Here is a 22,756-nt window from a genome sequence, read left to right on the forward strand (position 1 = left end):
AGAACCTATTATACAGAGTGAAGTAAATCAGAAAGAGAAAGAGAAATATCATATTCTAACTCATATTTACAGAATCTAGAAAAATGGTACTGAAGAATTTATTTACAGGGCAATAGTGGAGAAACAGACATAGAGAATAGACTTATGGCCATGGGGAGAGGGGAGGAGAGGGTGAGATGTATGAAAAGACATGGAAACTTACATTACCATATGTAAAATAGATCACCAATGGGAATTTGCTGTATGGCTCAGGAAACTCAAACAGGGGCTCTGTACCACCCTAGAGGGGTGGCATGGGCAGGGAGATGGGAGGGAGGTTCAAAAGGGAGGGAATATATGTATACCTATGGCTGATTCATGTTGAGGTCCGGCAGAAAACTACGAAATTCTGTAAAGTGATTATCCTTCAATAAAAAATAAATTAACTAAAAAAAAATTGAATGAATTGGGCTATGAAGTTTTGCCTCATCTGCCATATTTACCTGGTCTCTCGCCAACTGACTACCACTACATCAAGCATCTCAACAATTTTTTGCAGGGAAAACACTTCCACAACCATCAGGAGGCAGAAGATGCTTTCCCGTTGAATCCCGAAGCATGGACTTCTGTGCTCCAGGAATAAACAAACATTTATTTCTTGTTGGCAAAAATGTGTTGCTTGTAATGGTTCCTATTTTGATTAATAAAGATATGTTTGAGTCTAATTAAAATGATTTAAAATTCACGATCTAAGATAGCAATTACGTTTGCACCAACCTAATAGTTGTGGGGTAGGGGAATTGCCTTAACATAGTCTTGTTCAAATGCTCTCCTGGAGCTGGAATCCTTTACAATTTTTCAACACATTCTTTCCCCAGCAATGGAAGCTTTCTACTTAGTGGGTTCATATATTCCAGTGCTGTTGTAAAGATTTTTGGAAGCTCATTTCTTTAACAGCTCCTCTTGGCTTATTTAACTGATTAAAAAATGCTTTATCATGAAAGTTTTCAAATGTATACAACAAATGTATGTCCCTTTACTAGAGGAAAATACACTGATAGCCCATACTGACTACCCAAACCCAACAGTTAAGATTTTGCCACACTTGCTTCACTATATCTCCCTTTTTCTTGAAGTCATTTAATCCACATTATAAACACATTACTGTTATCATACCTCACAATATTAATACAAAAAGAAGTTCTGTCATCAAATATACAATTTAGAATTAAATTTCCCTAAATGTCTCTGAAATATCTTTATTGTTTATTTGCTTAAATCAGGGTCAAGACAGGGTCCACACTTGACAAGAGGTGGCTAATTTTTAATTATAAAAGCAATACATGCTCATTGTTAAAAAAATTAGAATAATTCAGAAATAACGTGAAAAGTAGAATTCCCTCTCTCCCCATCACCCAATTTCCACGTTCCACTGTTAAGTTTCTTGCATAACCTAGAAAATTTTAACACATATATAAACATGTCTTCACAAATAGGATAATACCATATATATGTTCCATAATTTTTTCATAATAAAAATCAGTACATCAAGATCTATCTTTAACAGCTACAAGGCAACCTCCTATACGTATGTGGCAAAATTTAAACTCATACTGATAATCACATGTAGGTTGGTTCATTGGGCCATTTTGCTACAGTAAATGTCATTTTGCATACACCTCTGCCCACTGGTTCAAATATTGCTGAGAGATAAATTTTTAGAAATGGAATTGCTGGGTGAAAGTGTGGGCATGACTTTTATTTGGATTGGATACTTGATATTCATCTTGATATTCATCAAGAGTGAAAAATTCTGTTTTGCTCACACTCCCACTAAATCTCATAGATAAAATGTGGGTCATGACTACTTTTCAGATTTCCTCTGCTGGGCAGTTCTCTTTCTTTTTAAAAAATTTTATTTTATATTGGATCTCTCAGCAGTTTTTAAGGACTGTTCGTTCAAATTTAAAAGTCCCATTAGAAATAGTTAATACTAGCAAAGCGTCAGTCTAAAAAAATTTTGAGTTCAGTACATACCAGCAGAGAACTAAAAATATCCAGAAAATTTTTAATAATATATCCAGAAAATTAAAGCTTCATAAAAACTCCCTCACATTTCAAATAAGGGAGGCTAACTTCTGCAGTAACTCTCACTTGTGTGGGTCTGGCCTAAACAAATCCCTCAAAGGGACTTTGGAGAAAAGTTGTTTCTTTAGGTAGAGAATTACAGCATATATGGGAAAATTAAAATTTGATAACTATTAGATTTTCCCTGGATCTGTCCTATCATATAGAAGCCACAAACCATATGTGGCTAAATGCACTTAAAATGTGGTTAATGCAACTGTAAAACTGAATTCCTAATTCCTAATTTTTATTAAATGTAAAAATACTAGAAAATATTTAAGATGCTTTGAATAACTTGAGCATGTGAATATATTTTTCCACAGTAAATTTTATGAAATCTAAATACAAATTATGTCTGATAAAAACCTAGAATCTGAACTGACATGTATTTTAAGTATAAAATACACACCAGATTTTGGAGACTTAGTATGAAAAAGAGAATATAAAATAGCTTATCAATAATTTTTATAATGATTAGATATTTAAATGTTTGATATATTATGCTAAATAAATTATTGAAATTAATTTTAGCAGATTTTTTTTAAGAGAAGCTATCAGACATTTTAAAATTATGTATTTGACTCATATATTTCTGTTAGGCAGTGGTGTTCTAGATTAGAATAACTAACTGGGGAGACTCCATATTTCTGGGGAGAAGATTCATAGCATTCCCCCCACTGTGGAGGGGAAGAATAACCATACTATAGATAGAACTATAGATATCCTCTAGCTCTTTCTGAGGCTGCTTTCAAAACACCTTAAAGCATTTTACTAAGCCACTGTTACTGGTCCATGAAAGAGAGATTTCCAGCAGCCATCTCTTCTGATAGTCATCCACTAGCCAGTCAGCTTGCAGCAGGCCGAGCTGTGCCGGTACTGAAAATCTTAGCTTCCCAACAGGTGTTAGTGTTCCCGAGGAACATTATAACCGAAGAAATGCATCAGGAGGATTAATCTCTCCATCTTCTGCCCTTCTCCCCACACCCACGTCCTCTACTTAAAAAAAAAAAAAGTATTATGGGACAAAAAAATGTGAAACTGTTGCATGGCTAATTACAAACTAAAAGTAAAAACTGCTGACCCAAGAAGGTCATGGGGAATATAATGAAAATCAAGTTAGCAGTGAGGAAATTAAAAGGAATATTTACTTTTGAATAATAAAGCATTCCTTGTTACTCATTTCATGAAGTTAGTTAAGTGACGGTTCTATCCCCATAAAGCAGGAGAGCAGTTTTCATTTGACTTCTCACGATCCATCATTTCTGTGTTTCTCTCAGAAAGCTGAACACCATTGCACTCTCTTTTCACATATTACATATCAGTTCCCAGACTTACTAGACCATAGATTCATAACTGAGAAAGACAGGTTAGGATGGAGACTGCCAGTGTCAGGACAGGGCAGAATTAGGAGAGGCTAGAGGTCTGCATGTTTTGATTCTCGAAAGGGAGTACAAGCTAAAACAAGTTTGAGAATCTCTGCCCTAAATTTACATTGCTTGACACTAGAGCAACAAATGTCGTACAAAATGTCAGCTCAATTTTGAGCAAATCAAAATGCTAGGAATTCTTTGCACTGGAGGAGGTAACACTGACTAACATGCCCTGTGTGATAGTCCACTGGGCTCTTTAATCAAAGTAAGCTGACTTTAAAGTTGACATATGCAAAGTAGGAGCTTTCCTATGCTATGCTAAGTCACTTCAGTCATGTCCGACTCTGTGTGACCCCATAGACGGCAGCCCACCAGGCTCCCCCGTCCCTGGGATTCTCCAGGCAAGAACACTGGAGTGGGTTGCTATTTCCTTCTCCAATGCATGAAAGTGAAAAGTGAAAGTGAAGTCGCTCAGTCGTGTCCAACTCTTAGCGATCCCATGGACTGCAGCCTACCAGGCTCCTCCGTCCATGGGATTTTCCAGGCAAGAGTACTGGAGTGGGGTGTCATTGCCTTCTCTGAGGAGCTTTCCTACCTACGACTTAAAGCATGCCTATACTTATCACCAAAAGTAGGTACACTTGAAAAGTAACCACATCATTTCAACTCAGTGATCTTACAAACCAGAAAAAATTCTTAGGTCACTTTCTTACAGTCACTTTTCATCCACAAGGAAGGCAACAGTCGTAACATTTTTGAAACAAAATAAGTAGAAAGCCACATTATTAAGAATCTTCAGTCATGATTTCACCAGCAGTCCCAGTAATTTCTAGGCCCACAGGAGCAGCAGAGTTGAGGATTAGGGACAAGTTGGAAATTTCCTTAACCTGTTGGCAGCAGTCACCACGTAGAAGTGTTTCTTAAGCGGGGGAGAGAAAAAAAAAGAGGAGGGAAGCATATTTTTAGTCCAATTATTTAAAGAAGAAACAATAAAAGGACTTGCTTAAGTTTAGCCACTTGAGTGTGTTTAAAATTGATAACTAAAGGGGAAAAGAAGATTCTAGGAAAACTATAGTAAAACAGTCACATGACTTTCAGGGGCATATCTGGAGCAAGTTTGAAGTGAGAAAATATGTTCTCCTGCCCTTTTCATGTGAAAAATGGAGCACTCTAGAATGGTATTTTTTAAATTGTAATTCACAACCCACCAGTGAGTCATGAAATCAAATTCATGGAGCATGATTAGAAAATTTTTAATGAAACCAAATATCATAGAGTAGAAAATATCAGAGCTCATCATACTCTGTGGCGCAAAAGTCACAATATTTTTGTTTCACACATGTGTGAGTATACATATACTTGTATGCTGGCTTTATTGAGGGTCTAAGCCAACATCAAAATATTGGAAAGTCACTTCTCTGGGGGACAACTTTTTTTAAGATAAATTTTACATCCATGGTTCCAAAGAGTTCTCAAAATTATAAAGCTTTTAAAGCCTAATAGGTCTTCCCTGATGGCTCAAATGGTAAAGAATCTGCCTGCAATGCAGGAGACTCAAGTTCAGTACCTGGGTTGGGAAGATCCCCTGGAGAAGGGAATGGCTACCCACTCCAATATTCTTGCCTGGAGGATTCTCTGGACAGAGGACCCTGGTGGCCTACAGTCCACGAGGTCACAAATTGTCGGACAAAACTGAGTGGCTAACACTTTCACTTCTAGGCTTTCCTAGGCCCTCTTTCTGAAATGTAGAGGAATCAGCCTCAAACTACAGGCAGTTAGTTCTGATCACTTCACTGCAATGGTCATTGAGAACATATGTTCAAACTTCATGCTGTCACTTCAAGTGTTCACGTAAGTATGAATTAAATGCTACTTTTATGCCAGTTGTTTTTGTTCTGAGGCATTTTTTTAATCAAAGTAATAGGTTTTGACGTGAGGCTTTTTTCTCCCTAAATAATCTATTTAGAATCAAAATGTAAATAAAAAACTTAGTACACTTCTTTCACAGGACATTTAAAGAAGACAAATGCTGCTTTTACTAAAAGAAAAACAGATACCTTCCATTTCCTCTGAGCCATGTATTTCTGCAGCAATAGTTGGGATTTAAGATGAACTTTCGATTTTGAAGCTTTAGCAGGCAAATTATTCAGCCACTCATGTTTCAGGCACTGTGTGGCACTCATTCTGCAGCTGTGAAATCAAACAGCAGGTGAGACTTTTAGCTGGGGTTGCCTTTTCTGGCTGTCCAAAATCTGTTCAATTGGTAGGAAGCTGAGTCAGTGGAAGAGATTAATCATTTGGGCAGATTCATGCCACATAATATAAAAAGACACCCTCCTACCTAAAATTCCCATCCTTAAAAGTACAAGAATGTCATCAGCAAAATGTTCCCAGCCCTCTATGGAAGATGTATTTCCCAGTGATTAATTACCACCTCCCACAGTAGAGCTGGGGAATTGAGGCAGGACAGAAGAGGGGTCAGGTGAGCCTGGAATTGCTCTCAAGAAGTAAAAGAACTTCACAGAGAATAATGTCAACTTGTTCTAAATTAGAAATATTTTTCATCACACATAACTTTTCACAGTCAGGAAGAAACAAAACAGTCACGGCCAGGGAACGAGAGCTACCTCAGAGCCCAGATCTTGGGCCTTACCGCTTGTAGTTATCCCCGTATGTTTGAGTACTGGAAAACTCAGTGCTCCAACCCATGACCTTGATAAACCTACTGAAAAGTAAGTAGGTCTTCATCTCCAAGAAATAAGGTTTTATGTCTTTTATTCTGGGGAATAACAACTGCATATCTCAACTTTTTTCAACATTAGCCTATCAAAAGTGATAACATGGAAATAGGCCTGATTTGTAAATATGGTCCTTTCTAAAACTCTGTCTAGATTTTATGATCCTAGTCACTTGTTTCTTAATTGATTTCCTTTGTCCCTTTCCCTGCTACTTTTTTTCCCAAAGAAGTAGCAGACTAAGAAATCCTGGACAGAACTGGTCTATAGGACAGAAGGACCATTCACTTCAGCAGCCCCGCCCAGTACAGCGTGATTTCCACAGCATCCAGATGGATGGTCACCATCAGAATGGATCACGGATGATAAGCAATAAAGGGTACCTTTTCTCTTTGACCAGCAACCGAGAGACAAAGTCCTTGGCCTCCTCTGACAGCCCTTCAAAGGTATCAGCATCAAAATCCCAGTTACAGTTCACAATGAAATTCATGGTCTCTGCGTCTGTTTCTCCTAGAAATGGGGACAAACCACTGAGTCTACAGAGGAGAGAAAGGACCGTCAGTATGTGGAATCCACACCTGCCAACACACATTGACAAACAGAGAAGACTCTTACAAGGTCAAGCAAAGCTAACCAGAACCAAGAAGTTTCGAAAGAAAAGCACCCGCCGTTGCCTCTCCATAGGAGAAATCCCCAGCACTCAGTAGAGGAAGTGGAAGGACTGGGAAATTGATGGCAGGAAGGGTGTTGGAAAAAGTCCCTTATCATGCTCACTGCATTCCCTCTTGTTTAGTCGCTCAGTTGTGGCCAACTCTTTGCGACTCCATGGACTGTAGCCCACCAGGCTCCTCTATCCATGGGATTTCCCAGGCAAGAATACTGGCATGGGTTTCTATTTTCTTCTCCAACATTCCCTCTTACCCTGAGTAAACTGGGGCCCAACCCAATATGCCCATTTGTCATGTACATTTGACTGAATTTTAAAATAGCTTGGCATGTCTCTGAGACTACCCCGGCCTCAGAGGCCAAAGGAAAACTGGCTTTACTAGGCTCATCTAGAGGAGGGCAAAGAGACAGGACCACCTCACTGGCTGGCCTTGGGCCTCAATATTCCCCCACCTGGTACAGCATACGCTCAAAGTACAGGCAACAGTTAAACCGTAATAATAAGACTGGGAGCAAAGCTTGATTTTGCTGTGCCCCTGAGGAAATAGCTGAGAGAATTGGAGAGAGAGGAGAATGTTAAGTCTGTGGTTGGCTCTCCTCTCAGCCCGTCCTACCTCTACTTCCTCAGCCCAGAGAAAACGGGGAGCAGAGGGACAAGGTTAGAAGACGCGTGAGCTGAGCCCTGCTCTGTCGGCCCCTCTCCTTCCCACTTGAGTGCACTCCAGCCCCATTTGTGCTGCAGCACCTGTATTTCTTCACCAGAGGGCTCTCTCTCTAGTGGAAGCTGATTTATCAACCCGGAGGTTTCAGGGAATTCATAACTCTGGGACCAGCCCACTAGCAGCAACTGATTAGAGCCAGTGTATAAATACTCCAGCTCCCTCCCCCCTCAGCTGAACTAGCTCTGAGCGGGTCCCACAGTGGGTCCCCTGTTCCCCACAGGATTAGACTCCAGTTACCCACAGCTGCAACTGACTCCACAACACACAGCTTGCTAGTTGCCTTCCTTCCCCATTTCACTTCCCCACTTCTCGGTGTTTCTCTTGGGGACACCTCCCCAATAAACTTCTGGCACTCAGATTTTTGCTGCTTCTAAGGATACCCAAACTAAGACAAATGACCTCCATCCCCAGTGGGAAACCAGGCCCCTGGGCACTCACAGCATGTAGGTGATGACTCCCACACTCCACATGTCCGTCGGGAACGAGACAAACTCATAATTGACGACTTCTGGGGCCAGGAACTCAGGAGTACCAAAGTTCACCTTCAGCTTCTCCCGAGGCTTGTATCTGGGGAGGACGGGTGCAGAGCACAATGGGAGTGAGCGCCGAGAGAAGCTGGGGATGCCAGGCTAATTCTCGTTGGGAGCTAAATACTCCTCAACCCTTGGTGTCAGCCATGTTTTCTAGACCTCACATGCCGTGTGGTTCACTGGGAAGTCATCACACCCTCAGGCCCTAAATGCAGACTTTCCTAAGTCACTGGGGAAAATAAGAAAACCACAGTCTTCCTCCTCCAGGTATTTACAATCTGAAATGGAAGGAAGATTAATATATCTTATTTGGCCTCCGGTCACATGAATGAGGGCTTCCCTTGTGGCTCAGCTGGTAAAGAATCCACCTGCAATGCGGGAGACCTGGGTTTGATCCCCTGGAGAAGGGAAAGGCTACCCACTCCAGGATTCTAGCCTGGAGAATTTCATGGACTACAGTCCATGGGGCCGTGGAGTCAGACATGACTGACTGACTTTCAGCCACTCACTCACTCACATGAGTGAGCAAAAACTGGGTAGAAGCTGTGTGGGGAGCAGTGCTCTGTTGTGCAACATGGTTAAAGGGAAGATGGTATGAGTTATAGAAAGAGGCAAAATGCTCAGCATCACTGATTATCAAATCAAAACCACAGGGAAATACAAATCAGAACCACAATGAAATCATACCCACACCATCAGAAAAAAACAGAACATAGCAACTGCTGGCTAGGATGTGATGAAATTAGAATGCTTAATAGTGGAAATGTAAAATGATGCAGTTACTATGGAAAACAGTGTGGCAGTTCTTCAAAATCTTTTTTAAGAACTACCATATGATCCAGGAATCCTGCTTCTGGGTATATATCCAAAAAAAATTAAAAGCAGCGTCTTGAAGTCATATTTATACACCCACATTCGTGGCAGCAGTAGTTAAAACTAGCCAAAAGGTGAAAGCAACCCAAGTGTCCATCAACAGATTAATGGATAAACAAAATTTGGTATATACATACAATAGAATATCATTCAGCCTTAAAAAGAAAGAAAATTCTAACACATGCTGTAATTTGGATGAACCTCAAAGACATTACAGTAAGTGAAATAAGCCAGTCACAAAAAGAGAAATACTGTATGATTCCACTTATATGAGGTTTCCAGAGTAGTTAGTTCAGAGACAGAAGGTAGGATGACGGTTTCCAGGTGCTGGAGGCAGGAGGAAAATGAGGGGTATTTGTTTAATGGGCATAGAGTCTCAGTTTTGCAAGGTAAAAAGAGCTCTGGAAATCGGTTGCACAACAATATGAACATAGCTAAAGATGCTTGCTCCTTGGAAGAAAAGCTATGACAAACCTAGACAGCATATTAAGAAGCAGAAGACATCACTTCGTTGACAAAGTTCTGTATAGTCAAGCTATGGTTTTTCCAGTAGTCATGTATGGATGTGAGAGCTGGACCATAAAGAAGAATGAGCACCAAAGAATTGATGCTTTTGAACTGTGGTGTTGGAGACAACTCTTGAGAGTCCCTTGGACAACAAGGAGATCAAACCAGTCGATTCTAAAGGAAATCAACCTTGAATATTCATTGCACGGGCTGATGCTGAAACTGAAACTCCAATACTTTGGCCACCTGATGCAAAGAGCTAACTCACTGGAAAAGGTCCTGAAGCTGGTAAAGATTGAGGGCAGGAGGAGAAGGGGGCAAGAGTGGATGAGATGGTTGGGTTGCATCATTGACATGAGTTTGAGCAAACTCTGGGAGAGAGTGAGGGAAGCCTGGGGTGCTGCAGTCCATGGGGCCACAAAAAGTCAGATATATCTGAGTGACTGAACAACAACTGTAACTATTCTTAATAATTGCTAACATGGTAAATTTTATGTTACATGTGTTTTATAAAATTACAAAAAAAGATTAGAAAAAGTATTCTGGACATGAAGTTTAAGGGAGACTAGGAAGATAATTGATTGCTGCATGGAGAAATTTGATTTTTGCTGAATGACAAAAGTTGATTTTTAGAATCATTCTTGAAAGAGAAGAAAATCCTTAGCTAAAATTTAATGGGCAGCAACAAAAGTGTCCTTCAGTTGGTGAGTGGATAATATAAAGTATGGTACATCCAAACAATGGAATAGTATTCAACACTAAAAAAAAAAAAAAAAAAAATAGAAAAGAAACAAAGAACCATCAAGCCATGAAAAGACATGTAAGCGTGCTAGGTCACTTTAGTCGTGTTTGACTCTTTGCAACTCTATGGAATGTAGCCCAGCAGGCTCCTCTGTCCATGGAATTCTCCAGGCAAGAATACTGGAGTGGATTGCCATGCCCTTCTACAGGGGATCTTCCCCACCCAGGGATTGAACCCACATCTCCTGCATTGGCAGGTGATTTCTTTACCACTAAAGCCACCTGGGAAGCCCTGAAAAGACATGGAAGAACCTTAAAAGCATATTGCCAAATGAAAGAAGCCTGTCTGAAAAGGTTACATACTGTATGATTCCAAATATATGACATTCTGGTAAGGGCAAAACTATGGAGACAATAAAAAGATCACGATTGCCAGGGTTAGGGAGGAGGAACGATAAATAGGTGAAGCACAGAGGATTTTAAGGGCAGTGAAGATACTCTGTTGATGAATATATGCCATCATACATCATTTGTCCAAACCCATTTGTTGTTGTTCAGTTGCTAAGTTGTGTCAGTCTCTTTGTGACCCCATAGACTGCAGCACCCCAGGCTTCTCTATCCTTCACTATCTCCCAGAGTTTGTTCAGACTCATGTCAATCATGTTGATGATGCAACCCAACTATTTCATCCTCTGTTGCCCCCTTCTCCTGCCCTCAATCTTTCCCAGCATCAGGGTCTTTTCTAATGAGTCAGCTTTTGCCATCAAGTAGCCAAAGTATTGTAGCTTCAGCTTCAGCATCAGTCCTTGCAATGAATATTCAAGGTTGATTTCCTTTAGGATTGACTGGTTTGATCTCCTTGCTGTTCAAGGGACTTTCAAGAGTCTTCTCCAGCACCACAATTTGAAAGCATCAGTTCTTCAGCACTCAGACTTCTTTATGGTCCAACTCTCACATCCATACATGACTACTGGAAAAACCATAGCTTTGACTATATGGACCTTTATTGGCAGAGTGATGTCTCTGTTTTTAAATACACTGTCTAGGTTTGTGATAGCTTTCCTTCCAAAGAGCAAGTGTCTTTTAATTTAATGGCTGCAGTCACCATCTGCAGTGATTTTGGAGTTGCCCAAAATAAAATCTGTCATTGTTTCCACTTTTTCTCTTTCTATTTGCCATGAAGTGATGAGCCCAGATGCCTTGATCTTAGTTTTTTGATGAGTTTTAAGCCAGATTTTTTTCACTCTCTGAGTCATTCACCCTCATCAAGAAGCTCTTTAGTTCCTCTTCACTTTCAGCCATTAGAGTGGTATCATCTGCCTATCTGAGGTTGTTGATATTTCTCCTGGCAATCTTTATTCCAGCTTGTGATTCATTCATCCTGTCATTTCACATGATGTACTCTTCATGGTGGTGGTGGTTTAGTCGCTAAGTTATGTCTGACTCTTGTGACCCCATGGACTGTGGCCCACCAGGCGCCGCCCCCGCCCCCAGCCACCCCATCCATGGGATTCTCCATGCAAGGATACTGGAGTGGATTGCCATTTCCTTCTCCAATGCTCTTCGTGAGAACATCACTAATCCAAACCCACAGAATGTACAATGTCAAGAGTGTACCTTAATTTAAACTATGGACTTTGGGTGATTATGATGTGTCAAAGTAGGCTTATCATTGTTGATGATGCGGGAGGCTTTGTATATGTGGGAAAGGGGATAAATGGAAAGAGGATAAAATCCCTGTTCCTTCCCCCAATTTTGATATGCACCTAAAACTCTAAAAATTAAATATTTATTTTAAAAAATCAATGAATACTTTCTATTTTGCAGATACCATGCTAAAAGTTTTCTTTATATAAACTTTCATCCCCATAACAGCACCACGAAGTAAGTCTACTGTCCCCATTTTACAGATGGGGAAATTGAGAGAGAAGAATAAAATAAATATTCTGCTGATGTGGCCCAACAGGGATATGAGTTTTCAAAATACAGTCTCCTCTCTTTCAAATTTGCCAAGAGCCGGGCAAATGCAAACCTTGAGCCAACACAGCCCACACCTATCCAGCGAAAGTGCACCAAAGGTCACCTTGGTGGCTGAGTTGTGGCAGGAAGCCAGGGAGGGGAAGAAAGTGAAAGCCTTCCTCCGGCAGCCTGTTCCTCCCCTGCACTGGCACCTGCCTGGAGCCTCAGAGCTAAGCAGCCAAACTGAGAGGAGCAGCCTTCCTCTTGGGGACAGGAAGTCCAGGCTCTCAGCCCCTGGACACCGCTTTCCTAGGATGCATTCTTATTTCTGCTGCTTCATCTGCCCCACATCCACATCTTGTATCACGTGACTTTGTAGTTCCTTCCACTAGAGATGGCATATTTTACCCCATCCCATTGACGCTGAGCTTGGCCACGTGAGTTGCTTTGGCTACTGGTATGTGGGTGGAAGTGATAGTGGGCCAATTCCAAGCTAGGCTGTAGGACTGTGCCCTCCTGCTCCTCAGCCATCACCATGGGAAGAGAATGAGAGACACCTGGAAAAGACCTGTCCTCACTGACCTGCATCCAAGCCCAGTTCAACTCAGCCTAGATCAGAAACTCCCTACCAGTGGTGTGTGGGTAAAAGTTTAACAACCAGCCATCTGATTTTTTTAAAAAAAATCCTGATTTTTAGCATCTGCCAATGGTGTAAATATTGATTTCACCATGCCTGATTTTAATGTTCTATCAGGATGTCACTGAATAGAGTTGAGAAGAGATAGGCCATAGCACACAATAATAACAATAGGCATAAATAACCTCATGAGCATAAATAATAGTGAAATGTAGTAAAATAATTAGAAATTATTAAGGTTTTAGCATGTAATATCTTGGACTTCCCTGGTGGTACAGTGGATAAGAATCTGCCTACCCATGCAGGGGACCCTGCAGTTTGATCCCTGGTCTGGGAAGATTCCACATGCCACACAGCAACTAAGCCCATATGCCACAGCTACTCAGCCCATGCTCTGGGTCCCACAAGCTGCAATCCTGAGCCCACGTGCTGCAGTTACTGAAGCTTCTGCACCCTAGAGCTGGTGCTCTGCAACAAAAGAAGCCAACACAGTGAGAAGCCCAAGCGCCACTAGACCGTGGACCCAACTCTCTGCAACTAGAGGAAGGCCGCATTCAGCCATGAAGACCCAGAACAACCAAAGATGAAAATAAATATTGTGATATCTTTGTTTCAATATAATTTCTTTAATTGTACATTTATACAACTTAATTTTTAATAATGGTCATGTTTAACAACTGGCTTACAAGATTCCTTATCATGAGCTAGTGTAAGTTGGGTCCATCAAACTAATTCCCCAGCTGACTCAAAAATGTGCGGAGGAAAATAATTGTTTTAAGTCACTGTGACTTGTTATACAGCAAGGAGTGTATATGGGTGTGACTCGTTATACAACAATACTGTGGCAATAGTTAACCAATCCATCCACCCCAAAGTTGGGTCAAAGTATCTAAGATTCTCTTTCCAAATTCCCAGAGCAAGGCCCTCTGTAATCATAAGGTCACATATGCAGTCACAGTCCATAAGGTTTGGGACAAGCACCTCCTTGCCCTGACAAAGGATCTGATTAAATGTGCTTAGATTCCAATCTGAGCCCAAGACTGGGAGTCAGGAGGCACATCCCTGCACCCAAAATTCTGGAGACCAAGCTTAAACAAGCTATTTCCCATTTGTCTCCATCCTCAACCCTTTGATATGTCCTTATTTAGACCCACTGATGACTCTTACCACCCAGCCTGCTGTTAAAACTGGTCCCTCTTGCTGGATGTCAGAGCCTCTGAAGATTTGTATGGCCTCTCTCTACTGAGGGCCATACCTCCACTCACAATCTCAGAGCCTTCTCACAGCTCCACCCAGAAATACAACTGTACTTTCTACAGTTCTTGTTGGGGGAAATTTTGTCATTTCCTCCCTCTTTACAAACATTTAAACTATTCTGGAGCATAAGGCATACTCTCTCAACACACGTAGTTCCCCCCCCGCCCGCCCCCAGAGGTCCCTCCTCTTAAAATCACACTGCCCAGTAAGCAGGCCAATTTGCCAAATAATCCTTTGGCTGAGTGACCGGTTTGCCAGACTGCTGAGGATGTTTTTGATGTTTTCCTTTCATCTCACAGCCAGAACCCATGAACCTGTGGGCCCAGCTCCCCTGAGGGCCATTTCCTGAGCACCGTGTTTTCTGACACCTACACTTCTCCAGTGCTCTGCACGTGCCCTCAGCACCCACTGGCCCACCTGCAGCTCCTGCCTTCCCCAGGTCAGCCTGCTCACAAGCACAGCACATCCTATTCTCAGCCCCCGAGTCACACCAGCCCTCTTGCCTCCCCTCCACGCAGAGTCGTGCTGGAGCCAGTTGTCACAAGTGCGTGAAGGCCAGCTGTGCACATCTCTTCTCAGCTCTGTAGTCAGTGATGTCATATTGGCAGCTTGAAATCAGCCAAAGTTAGCAAAGGTTACAGATCAGTCCCATCCCCTCTCCCGCTCCAGCTGCAGCGGGCTGTTAAACGTTTACCAGCACTATCGCCTGCAGGTAACAAAACTTGGTCCATTCCTCTCTCCTGGCTGTTCAGAAAAGCCTTCTCAGACTCCAGGGACCTCAGGTGGTTACTTCTTGCTCTGAATCCACAGTGTGTCACTGTAAATCCTCATTTGGCAATTGGTCATCTGACATTTGGGAGGTCCTGCATACACGCTAGCGTGTGCAGTCTCAGTGAAGAACATATTGTCCCGCAGTGAGGGAACAGTGGTTCTTGTGGAAAAGTGAAACTGAAATTGTTAGTCGCTCAGTTGTGTCCGACTCTTTGTGACCCCATGGACTATAGCCTGTCAGGCTCCCTTGTCATTTCACCAGGCAAAAGTGGGTTGCCATGCCCTTCTCCAGGGAATTGTCCTGACACAAGGATCGAACCTGGGTCTCCCGCATTGCAAGCAGACTATGCTGTCTGAGCCACGAGGGAACACCGGTTCTGGTGGGGGTGGGGCAAAGAAAGTCTTAGCTATTACAATGGCCTGTGGCTCTCCAAAGGGCCACAGTACATAAACAGATACACAGTACACCTGTGGCATCATGAAGATGGAACCTGGGGATTAGGAAAGAAATAGTTAAAAAGGCTCTTTGTGGAGCAGGCAGAGACATGAAAACTAGGTTGAGAAGCATGCCCCAGTGCATAAGATATGCAAGTGTACAGGATGCATCCCAATTTTATACAACATTACTTGGAAAAATATTAAGCGATTTTTTTTTTTACATTATGGGTTGAGTGTGATTTTTAAGGTTTTGGGTTGGGGGGCTTGGTATTGTTAATGAAATACAATACACTGTGTAATGAGGATCCTGAAGGTAGAGTGGGATGATAAGAACTTCCTCTGCTGTTACTCTAACAACCCCACACTTGGCCTCCCATCCGTCATGTGGAGCACTGAAAATGCACCTTTCACACCTACACAGAAATAACATCGACCACTTCAACCAGTGGAGCGGTGACCTAGGAAGACCACCACTGTGGTCTTGAATGCCACCTCTGGGAGGCAGGTGCTGGACACCAGAGGCTGAACTCAGGCAAGCAGCTCTGCCTCCATGGAGATAAGAGTCTCCTTTCTCCCCTTGTGGAGAGAGTGGAAGATGCTGCAAGGCTCATAAAGTGAGAAAACAACTTCTTTGTGGAAAATGATCATTAGAGAAAATTTCAAGATTTGATTATTCAGCTGTGGTGTGAAGACCCATCTAGAAAGTATGCGATTCTCAGAGACATGTCATTTCCTGGTAGAAACAGAATTCTGGAGGAAGCATGGAGGATGAGCACACATTTATTTCCATCTTTATAGACTGTGGAAAGTCACTCAGTCATGTCTGACTCTTTGCAACCCCAATGGACTGTAGCTCAGTCATGTCTGACTCTTTGCAACCCCAATGGACTGTAGCCCACCAGGCTCCTCTGTCCATGGGATTCTCCAGGCAAGAATACTGGAGTGGATTGCCATTCTTTTCTCCAAGGGATCTTCCTGACCCAGGGATTGAACCCAGGTTTCCTGCATTGCAGGCAGATATTTGTGTGTGTGTGTGGCGGGGGGCGGGTTTGAACTTTTCTCTTTTGCTTATTTTTAAATTGAAGGATAATTGCTTTACAAAATTTTGTTGTGCAGGCAGATTTTTTACCATCTGAGCCACCAGGGAAGCACTATAGATGGTGGATGTCCTCCCCAATGCCAAGGGTCTGCTACAGCCACCCCATTGGGTATGCATGCCATGGACAAGAGCCGTGCAGAGGCATGGTGTTTATCACACATGACACAGGACAGGATCCAACAGTAAAGCTGTCTATACTTCACTAGGCTTGCATTCTAAGGGACTTAAAGTTTTCTTTAATTATATATAATGTTCACTGTATGCACTACAACTTGGGGACCTAACCACCCTCACAGGATGGTTCTGCACTGGCGATGTAGTATCTCATTTAAACTTCATAACTGCCCAGATCAACAGTCGCTGCATTATATCACCATTTTACCAAGACTGAGCCCAGTCCTGAGCGCCCAGAACCTCTTATCCATGGCACCATCCTGCACAGTCACACACTTTCCTGTCTAACCTCACCATTTTCTGGAAGGCAGAGTTGCTAATGAATGTATCACACATCCTGGCCCCAGGAGACCTGGGGAGTGAATAGAAATGAGCTGCCCAGCACCCCATTCAGTGACCTCCTTTAACTACCACTCCCCTCTGCTCACACAAGTGGATGGAAGTATAGTTAATTCTTTTCTTAAATTTTATTTTTAGTTGGAGGATAATTACAGTGTTGTGTTGGTTTCTGCCATATAACAACGTAAATCAGCCGTAAGTATACACGTATGTCCTCTCCCTGTTGAATCTCCCTCCCACCACACTATCCCAGCCCTCTGGGTTGTCCCAGAGCACTGGGTTGAGCTCCCTGTGTTCTATAGCAACTTCCCACTAGCTATCTATTTTGTATGTGGTAATATATGTGTTTCGTGCTATTCTCAAATCGTTCCACCTTCTCCTTTCCCTGTTGTGCCCACAAGTCTGTTCTTTATGTCTGTGTCTCTATTACTGCCTTGCAAATCATCACTACCATTTTTCTATATTCCATATATTTGTGTTAATATACAATATTCATTTTTCTCTTTCTGACCTATTTCATTTTGTAGAACAGGCTATCACACTGCTCAGAATGGCCATCATCAAAAAACAATACATGCTGGACAGGATGTGAAGAAAAGGGAACCCTCTTGTACTGCTGATGGGAATGTAAATTGATACAGCCACAATGGAGAACACTATGGAAATTCCTTAAAAAAAACTGGGAATAAAACCACCATATGACCCAGCAATCCCACTACTGGGCATATACCCTGAGAAAACCACAATTCAAAAAGATTCATGTACCCCAATGTTCATTGCAGCACTATTTACACTAGCCAGGACATGGAAGTGACCTAGATGTCCATCGACAGATGAATGGATAAGGAAGCTGTGGTATGTATACACAATGGAATATTTTGTTGTTGTTCAGTTGCTAAGTAATGGAACATTACTCAATCATGCTGCTCCTACTGCTGCTAAGTCACTTCAGACGTGTCCGACTCTGTGCGACCCCATAGACGGCAGCCCACCAGGCTCCCCCGTCCCTGGGATTCTCCAGGCAAGAACACTGGAGTGGGTTGCCATTTCCTTCTCCAATGCATGAAAGTAAAAAGTGAAAGTGAAGTCACTCAGTCGTGTCTGACCATCAGTGACCCCATGGACTGCAGCCTCCCAGGCTCCTCCGTCCATGGCATTTTCCAGGCAAGAGTACTATAAAAAGTAACATTTGAGTCAGTTCTAGTGAGGTGGATGAACCTAGAACTCTATAGCCTTTTAAGGAGAAACGGAGCCTGCAGCATAAAGCTGCCCCCTGTGGTAGTAACAAGGCCTGTCTACACAGTTTTTGTGAAGGCCACCAACCTTATAAGAGAGCTTGCTCATATTAGTCTTCAAAATTCAAAAACTGGCTGAGTTGTGGGTAACCATATCCAAGAGAGCTATCAAGAGTCCCCAAGCAGTTCTGTTAAAGTACCAAAATACAACTCCCTTACCTTCTGGCCAGCCCAAAGTCAATGATCTTAATTTGGTGTCCTGTCTGATTGACACACAGTATGTTCTCAGGCTGGGAAAGAAAAAGAAGTTTGCTTAGCTTAATCAACAACTAGGAAGGTCTGAGCTCCCCCACTTATTTGTCAATAGGCCTCAGTTTCCAAGCCTCCAAGGGAAAGCCCTAGAGGGCAGCCCTTCAGGGATGGATGGATAGTGAAAATAAACGATGCGGGCTAGTGTGAGACAATAAGGAGTGCTGTGAACTATGAGACCCGGAGAACTCCTGCCGTGTATAAAAGGGCAGCCACTGATCAGCTCCAGCCACTGGCCACCACACAGAAATGTAGGTCCAGTCACTAGAGTTCCTCAGCCCTCAAGGGATCCCAGAAATTCAAGTTTAAGTAAAAACTCCATGCTTTTAAATGTTGACAACTGAATCCAATTTAAACACATACTTATCATGTGTGGGAATCAAACACAACATATCTGGGATGTAGACTGGGCCCATGGGCTGCTTGTTTGAGACCATTGACTTGGGGTGGTGGTTCCAAACCTTGGCTGCATACTAGCATCATCAGGGGAGTCCTCGAAAGTCTTAACACCCAGGCCCCAGTCCTGACCAGTTAAATCAGAATCTCAAGTGTGGGACCAAATCTGCAGTAGTCTGGTCAAGTAGATCAGAGCTGCCAAATGCCATCCTGCCATTTTGCGGTGACAGCTGTGACCCACGGAATGGAGATAATGGACTTGACATGCTTCTCTTAAGTCTTTCATATCAGCTTGGAGGCCCTGAGGAAGACTGGAATAATTCTTGCTGCTTGTGGCAGACAAATTCGAAGGTGGGGAGGGGTTGAGGGCAGATGGAAGGCTTATAGAACAAAGGACCTGGAGACCTGAGGTCAGGGCCTGCAGTCCAGGGGTCCATTACCAGGGTCTGTAGCCCTAGATGAGTACTTTCCCATTCCAGAAATCTCGGTGTCTCCATCTGTAAAATGAGAATAATAACCTCTTCCTGCCTTCCTCCTGGGAAGGTGTAAAGATCAAATGATATAATAATGCATTAAAGATTTTACAGCTTGTGAAGCAAATATATCAGGCACTATTTCTCCCAATAGAAGATTTTATTGCTACTTATGTTACAATGGGGTTGTGAAACTCCTCAGATAGGTTCAGAAAATTATGATTAAAAATCTTCAGGCCTTCTTTATAAGATTTAGAATAACACTGTCCAATAGAAATATAATGTGAGCTACATACGTAATTCAAAAAATTCTAATAGCCACATTAAAAAAGTAAAAAGAAATAGGTGAACTTAATTTTCATAAAAGCATTATTGAAATATAAATAATAAAGATATGATCATAAAATTACCATTTTAAAGTATACAATTCAGTGGTTTTTCAGTAGATAGTTTACCACTCTAGTTTTAGAACATTTTCATCACTTCAGGAAAAAAAAAACATACTCATCAGCAGTCATTCTCCATCCTCCTTACTTACAACTCCTATGTATTTTCTATCTCTGTAGATTTGCCTGTTCTAGGAATTTCATATAAATGGAATCATAAATACATATGTGACCTTTTGCATCTGACTTCTTTCACTCAGCATAATTTCTTCAGGGTTCATCCATATATCGATACTTGATTCCTTTTCATGGCTGAATAATAATCCAATTATAAGGACAATATACCTACCACATTTTGTTTACCTGTTAATCAGATAGTAAACATTGGTGTTGTTCCTACTTTTTGGCTATTTATGCATAATGCTGCTAAGGACATTTATGTACAAGTTTTTGTGTTGACTTGTGTTTTCAATTCTTGAGAATATACCTAGAAGTGAAATTGCTGGTCTTATGATAACTCCATGTTTAACATTATAGAAACTACCAAATTGTTTTCTAAAGTGGATGCATAACTTTACAATCCCACCAGCAATGTCTGAGAGTTCCAGTTTCTCTAAATCCTAGCCAACACTTGTCTGCCATTTTTACTTTTTATTTTAGTTAATCCAATGGGTCGGAAATAGTATCTCATTTTAGTTTTGATTTACATTTCTCTCTTGACTAATGATGTTAAAAATCTTTTCATATGCTTACTGGCCATTTAAAAATCCTCATTAGACAAATGTTTATTTAAATTTATCTTTCTCATTGAGTTGTAAGTGTTCTTTATACACCCTAGGTACAAGTCCTTTATCAGATAAATGATTTGAAAATATTTTCTCCCATCTGTGGGCTGTCATTTCATTTTCATGATGGTGTCCTTTGAAGCATAAAGATTTTTTAATTTTGATGAAATCTAAATTTATCAACTTTTCTATCTTGTGCTTTTTGAGTCAGATATAATTTACTCCTACACTATCTTCTAACAATTTTATAGTTTTAGCTCTGACATTTAGGTCTATGACCATGTGAGTTAACTTTTATTTATAGAATGAGGTGGGGCTTCAACTTTTATGTGGATCTCAAGCATGGTGTCCCAGTATCATTTATTGCAAAGACTACTCTTTCCCCACTGAACTGTCATGGCACTGTTCTCAAAAATCTATTGACCACAAATAAAAGGGTTTAAGTCTAGACTCTTAATTGCATCACATTGATATATCTGCCCATCCTTACATCATAACACATTTTTTATTTACGTAGCTTAGTAGTATATTTTTAAGTCAGGAAATGTGTGTCCTCCAACTTTGTTCATCTTCTTCTTTTTTTTTTTTTTTTGTTCCTCTTTTTCAAGATTGTTTTTGCTCTCCTGGGTCCCAAAAATTTCCATCTGAATTTTAGATTATTAATTTCTGCAAAAAAGTCAGCTATGAGTCTGACAAGACTACATTGAACATATAGATCATTTTGGAGAGTATTGTCATCTTAATAACATTAAGTTTTCTGACCTATGGGATGTCTTTCCATTTACTTATGTCATCTTTAACTTCTTTCAACAATGTTTCATAGTTTTCAGAATATAAAGTTTATACATCTTTGGTTAAATTCATTTCTAAGTACTTTATTCTTTCCAATGTTACTGTAAGTGAAATGATTTTCTTAATTTTATTTATAGAATGTTGATTGCTAATGTATGGAAATACAATTGATTTTTACATCTTAGATCCTGCAACATTGCTGAACTCATTTATTAGTTCTAATAGTTTCTCTTTACCCTCCTTAGGATTTGCGATATACAAAATCAAGTCATCTGTGAATAGAATCTTACTTCTTCCTCTCCAATCTGGATACCTTTTATTTATTTTCTTGCCCAATTGCCCTGGTTAGAACCACAAGTATAATGTTTAATAGAAATGGCAATAATAAACATCCTTGTCTAGTTCCTGATCTTAAAAGGAAAGCATTCAACCTTTTACCATTAAGTTTATTATTACCTGGGGGATTTTCATAGGTGGCCTTTATCAAGCTAAGGAAGTTCTATATTTAATTTGCTTAGTGTTTTCATCATGAAAAGGTGTTCAATTTTGTGACGTGCTTTTTCTGCAGCTACTAAAATGATCAGGTGATATCATCCTTTATTCTTTTAATATGACATATTACATTGATTGATTTTCTTATGTTAAACCAACTTTGCTTTATTGGAACAAATCCCAGTTTGTGATGTGTATAATCCTTTTTATATGTTGCTATACTCAGTTTAGTAATATTTTATTGAGAATATTTACATCTATATTCATAAGGGATATTGTACTGTAGTTTCATCATAGGAAGTGAGGTCTGCCTGGTTTGGGGATGAGGATAAGTTTGGTCCTCTAAAATGAGTGAGAAAATGTTTCTTTCTCTTCTAATTTTAAACATTTTGTGAAGGATTGGTGTTAACTCTTTAGACATTTGATAGCCATATGGGCCTAGGATTTTTTTATGGGTAGTTTTTATACTAGTTTGACTGTTTTACTTATTATAAGTCTATTCAGATTTTCTGTTCCTTTTTGAGCCAGTTTTCAGATGTTTGTGCCTTTTAGGGAATTTCCATTTTATCTATATTATCTAATCTACTGGCATATAAGTTTTCATAATATTCTCTTATAATCTTTTTTTAATTTTGGTAAGGCTGGTAGTGATGTCCCCTCTTTCATTCCATTTATTTTATTTTATTTTTTCATTTCATTCATTTTAGTAATTGAGTCTTCTCTCTTTCTCTCTAGTTCAAGATAGCTAAGGATTTGTCAACTGATTCATCTTTTCAAAGAACCAACTTCTTTTCACTGATTTTCTCTACTGTTTCTCTGTTTTCTGTTTCAATTACTTCTGCTCTAATCTTTCGTATTTCCCTCTTTCTACTTGCTTTGAGTTTAACTTGCTTTTCTTTTTCTAGCTTCTTAAGGTGGAACGTTAGATTATTAAATCTTTTGAACACATAAGGGTTTGCAGCTA

The 22,756-nt window shown here is 40.8% G+C and overlaps 1 protein-coding gene across 4 annotated transcripts in view; it reads right to left on the reverse strand.

The window, feature by feature from the left end:
• Positions 1-1,222: 1,222 nt before the first annotated feature.
• Positions 1,223-22,756, reverse strand: part of MYLK3 (myosin light chain kinase 3) — a 56,941-nt gene continuing 35,407 nt past the window's right edge. For 3 of the 4 annotated variants that reach the window (XM_024978933.2, XM_024978932.2, XM_002694870.6), the window contains exons 9-13: positions 18,379-18,449; positions 8,038-8,166; positions 6,595-6,747; positions 5,534-5,666; positions 1,223-4,395 (exon numbers count right to left, since the gene is read on the reverse strand). In XM_024978933.2, coding sequence (XP_024834701.1) covers positions 4,336-4,395; positions 5,534-5,666; positions 6,595-6,747; positions 8,038-8,166; positions 18,379-18,449 — 546 coding nt within the window. In that variant the 3' untranslated portion in view covers positions 1,223-4,335. Of the gene's footprint in view, positions 4,396-5,533; positions 5,667-6,594; positions 6,748-8,037; positions 8,167-18,378; positions 18,450-22,756 lie in introns of those variants that run through there. The other variant, XM_059877408.1, reaches the window with a different exon arrangement.

The sequence above is a fragment of the Bos taurus genome, chromosome 18 (genome assembly GCF_002263795.3).
Source record: "Bos taurus isolate L1 Dominette 01449 registration number 42190680 breed Hereford chromosome 18, ARS-UCD2.0, whole genome shotgun sequence".
Lineage (NCBI taxonomy): Eukaryota > Metazoa > Chordata > Mammalia > Artiodactyla > Bovidae > Bos > Bos taurus.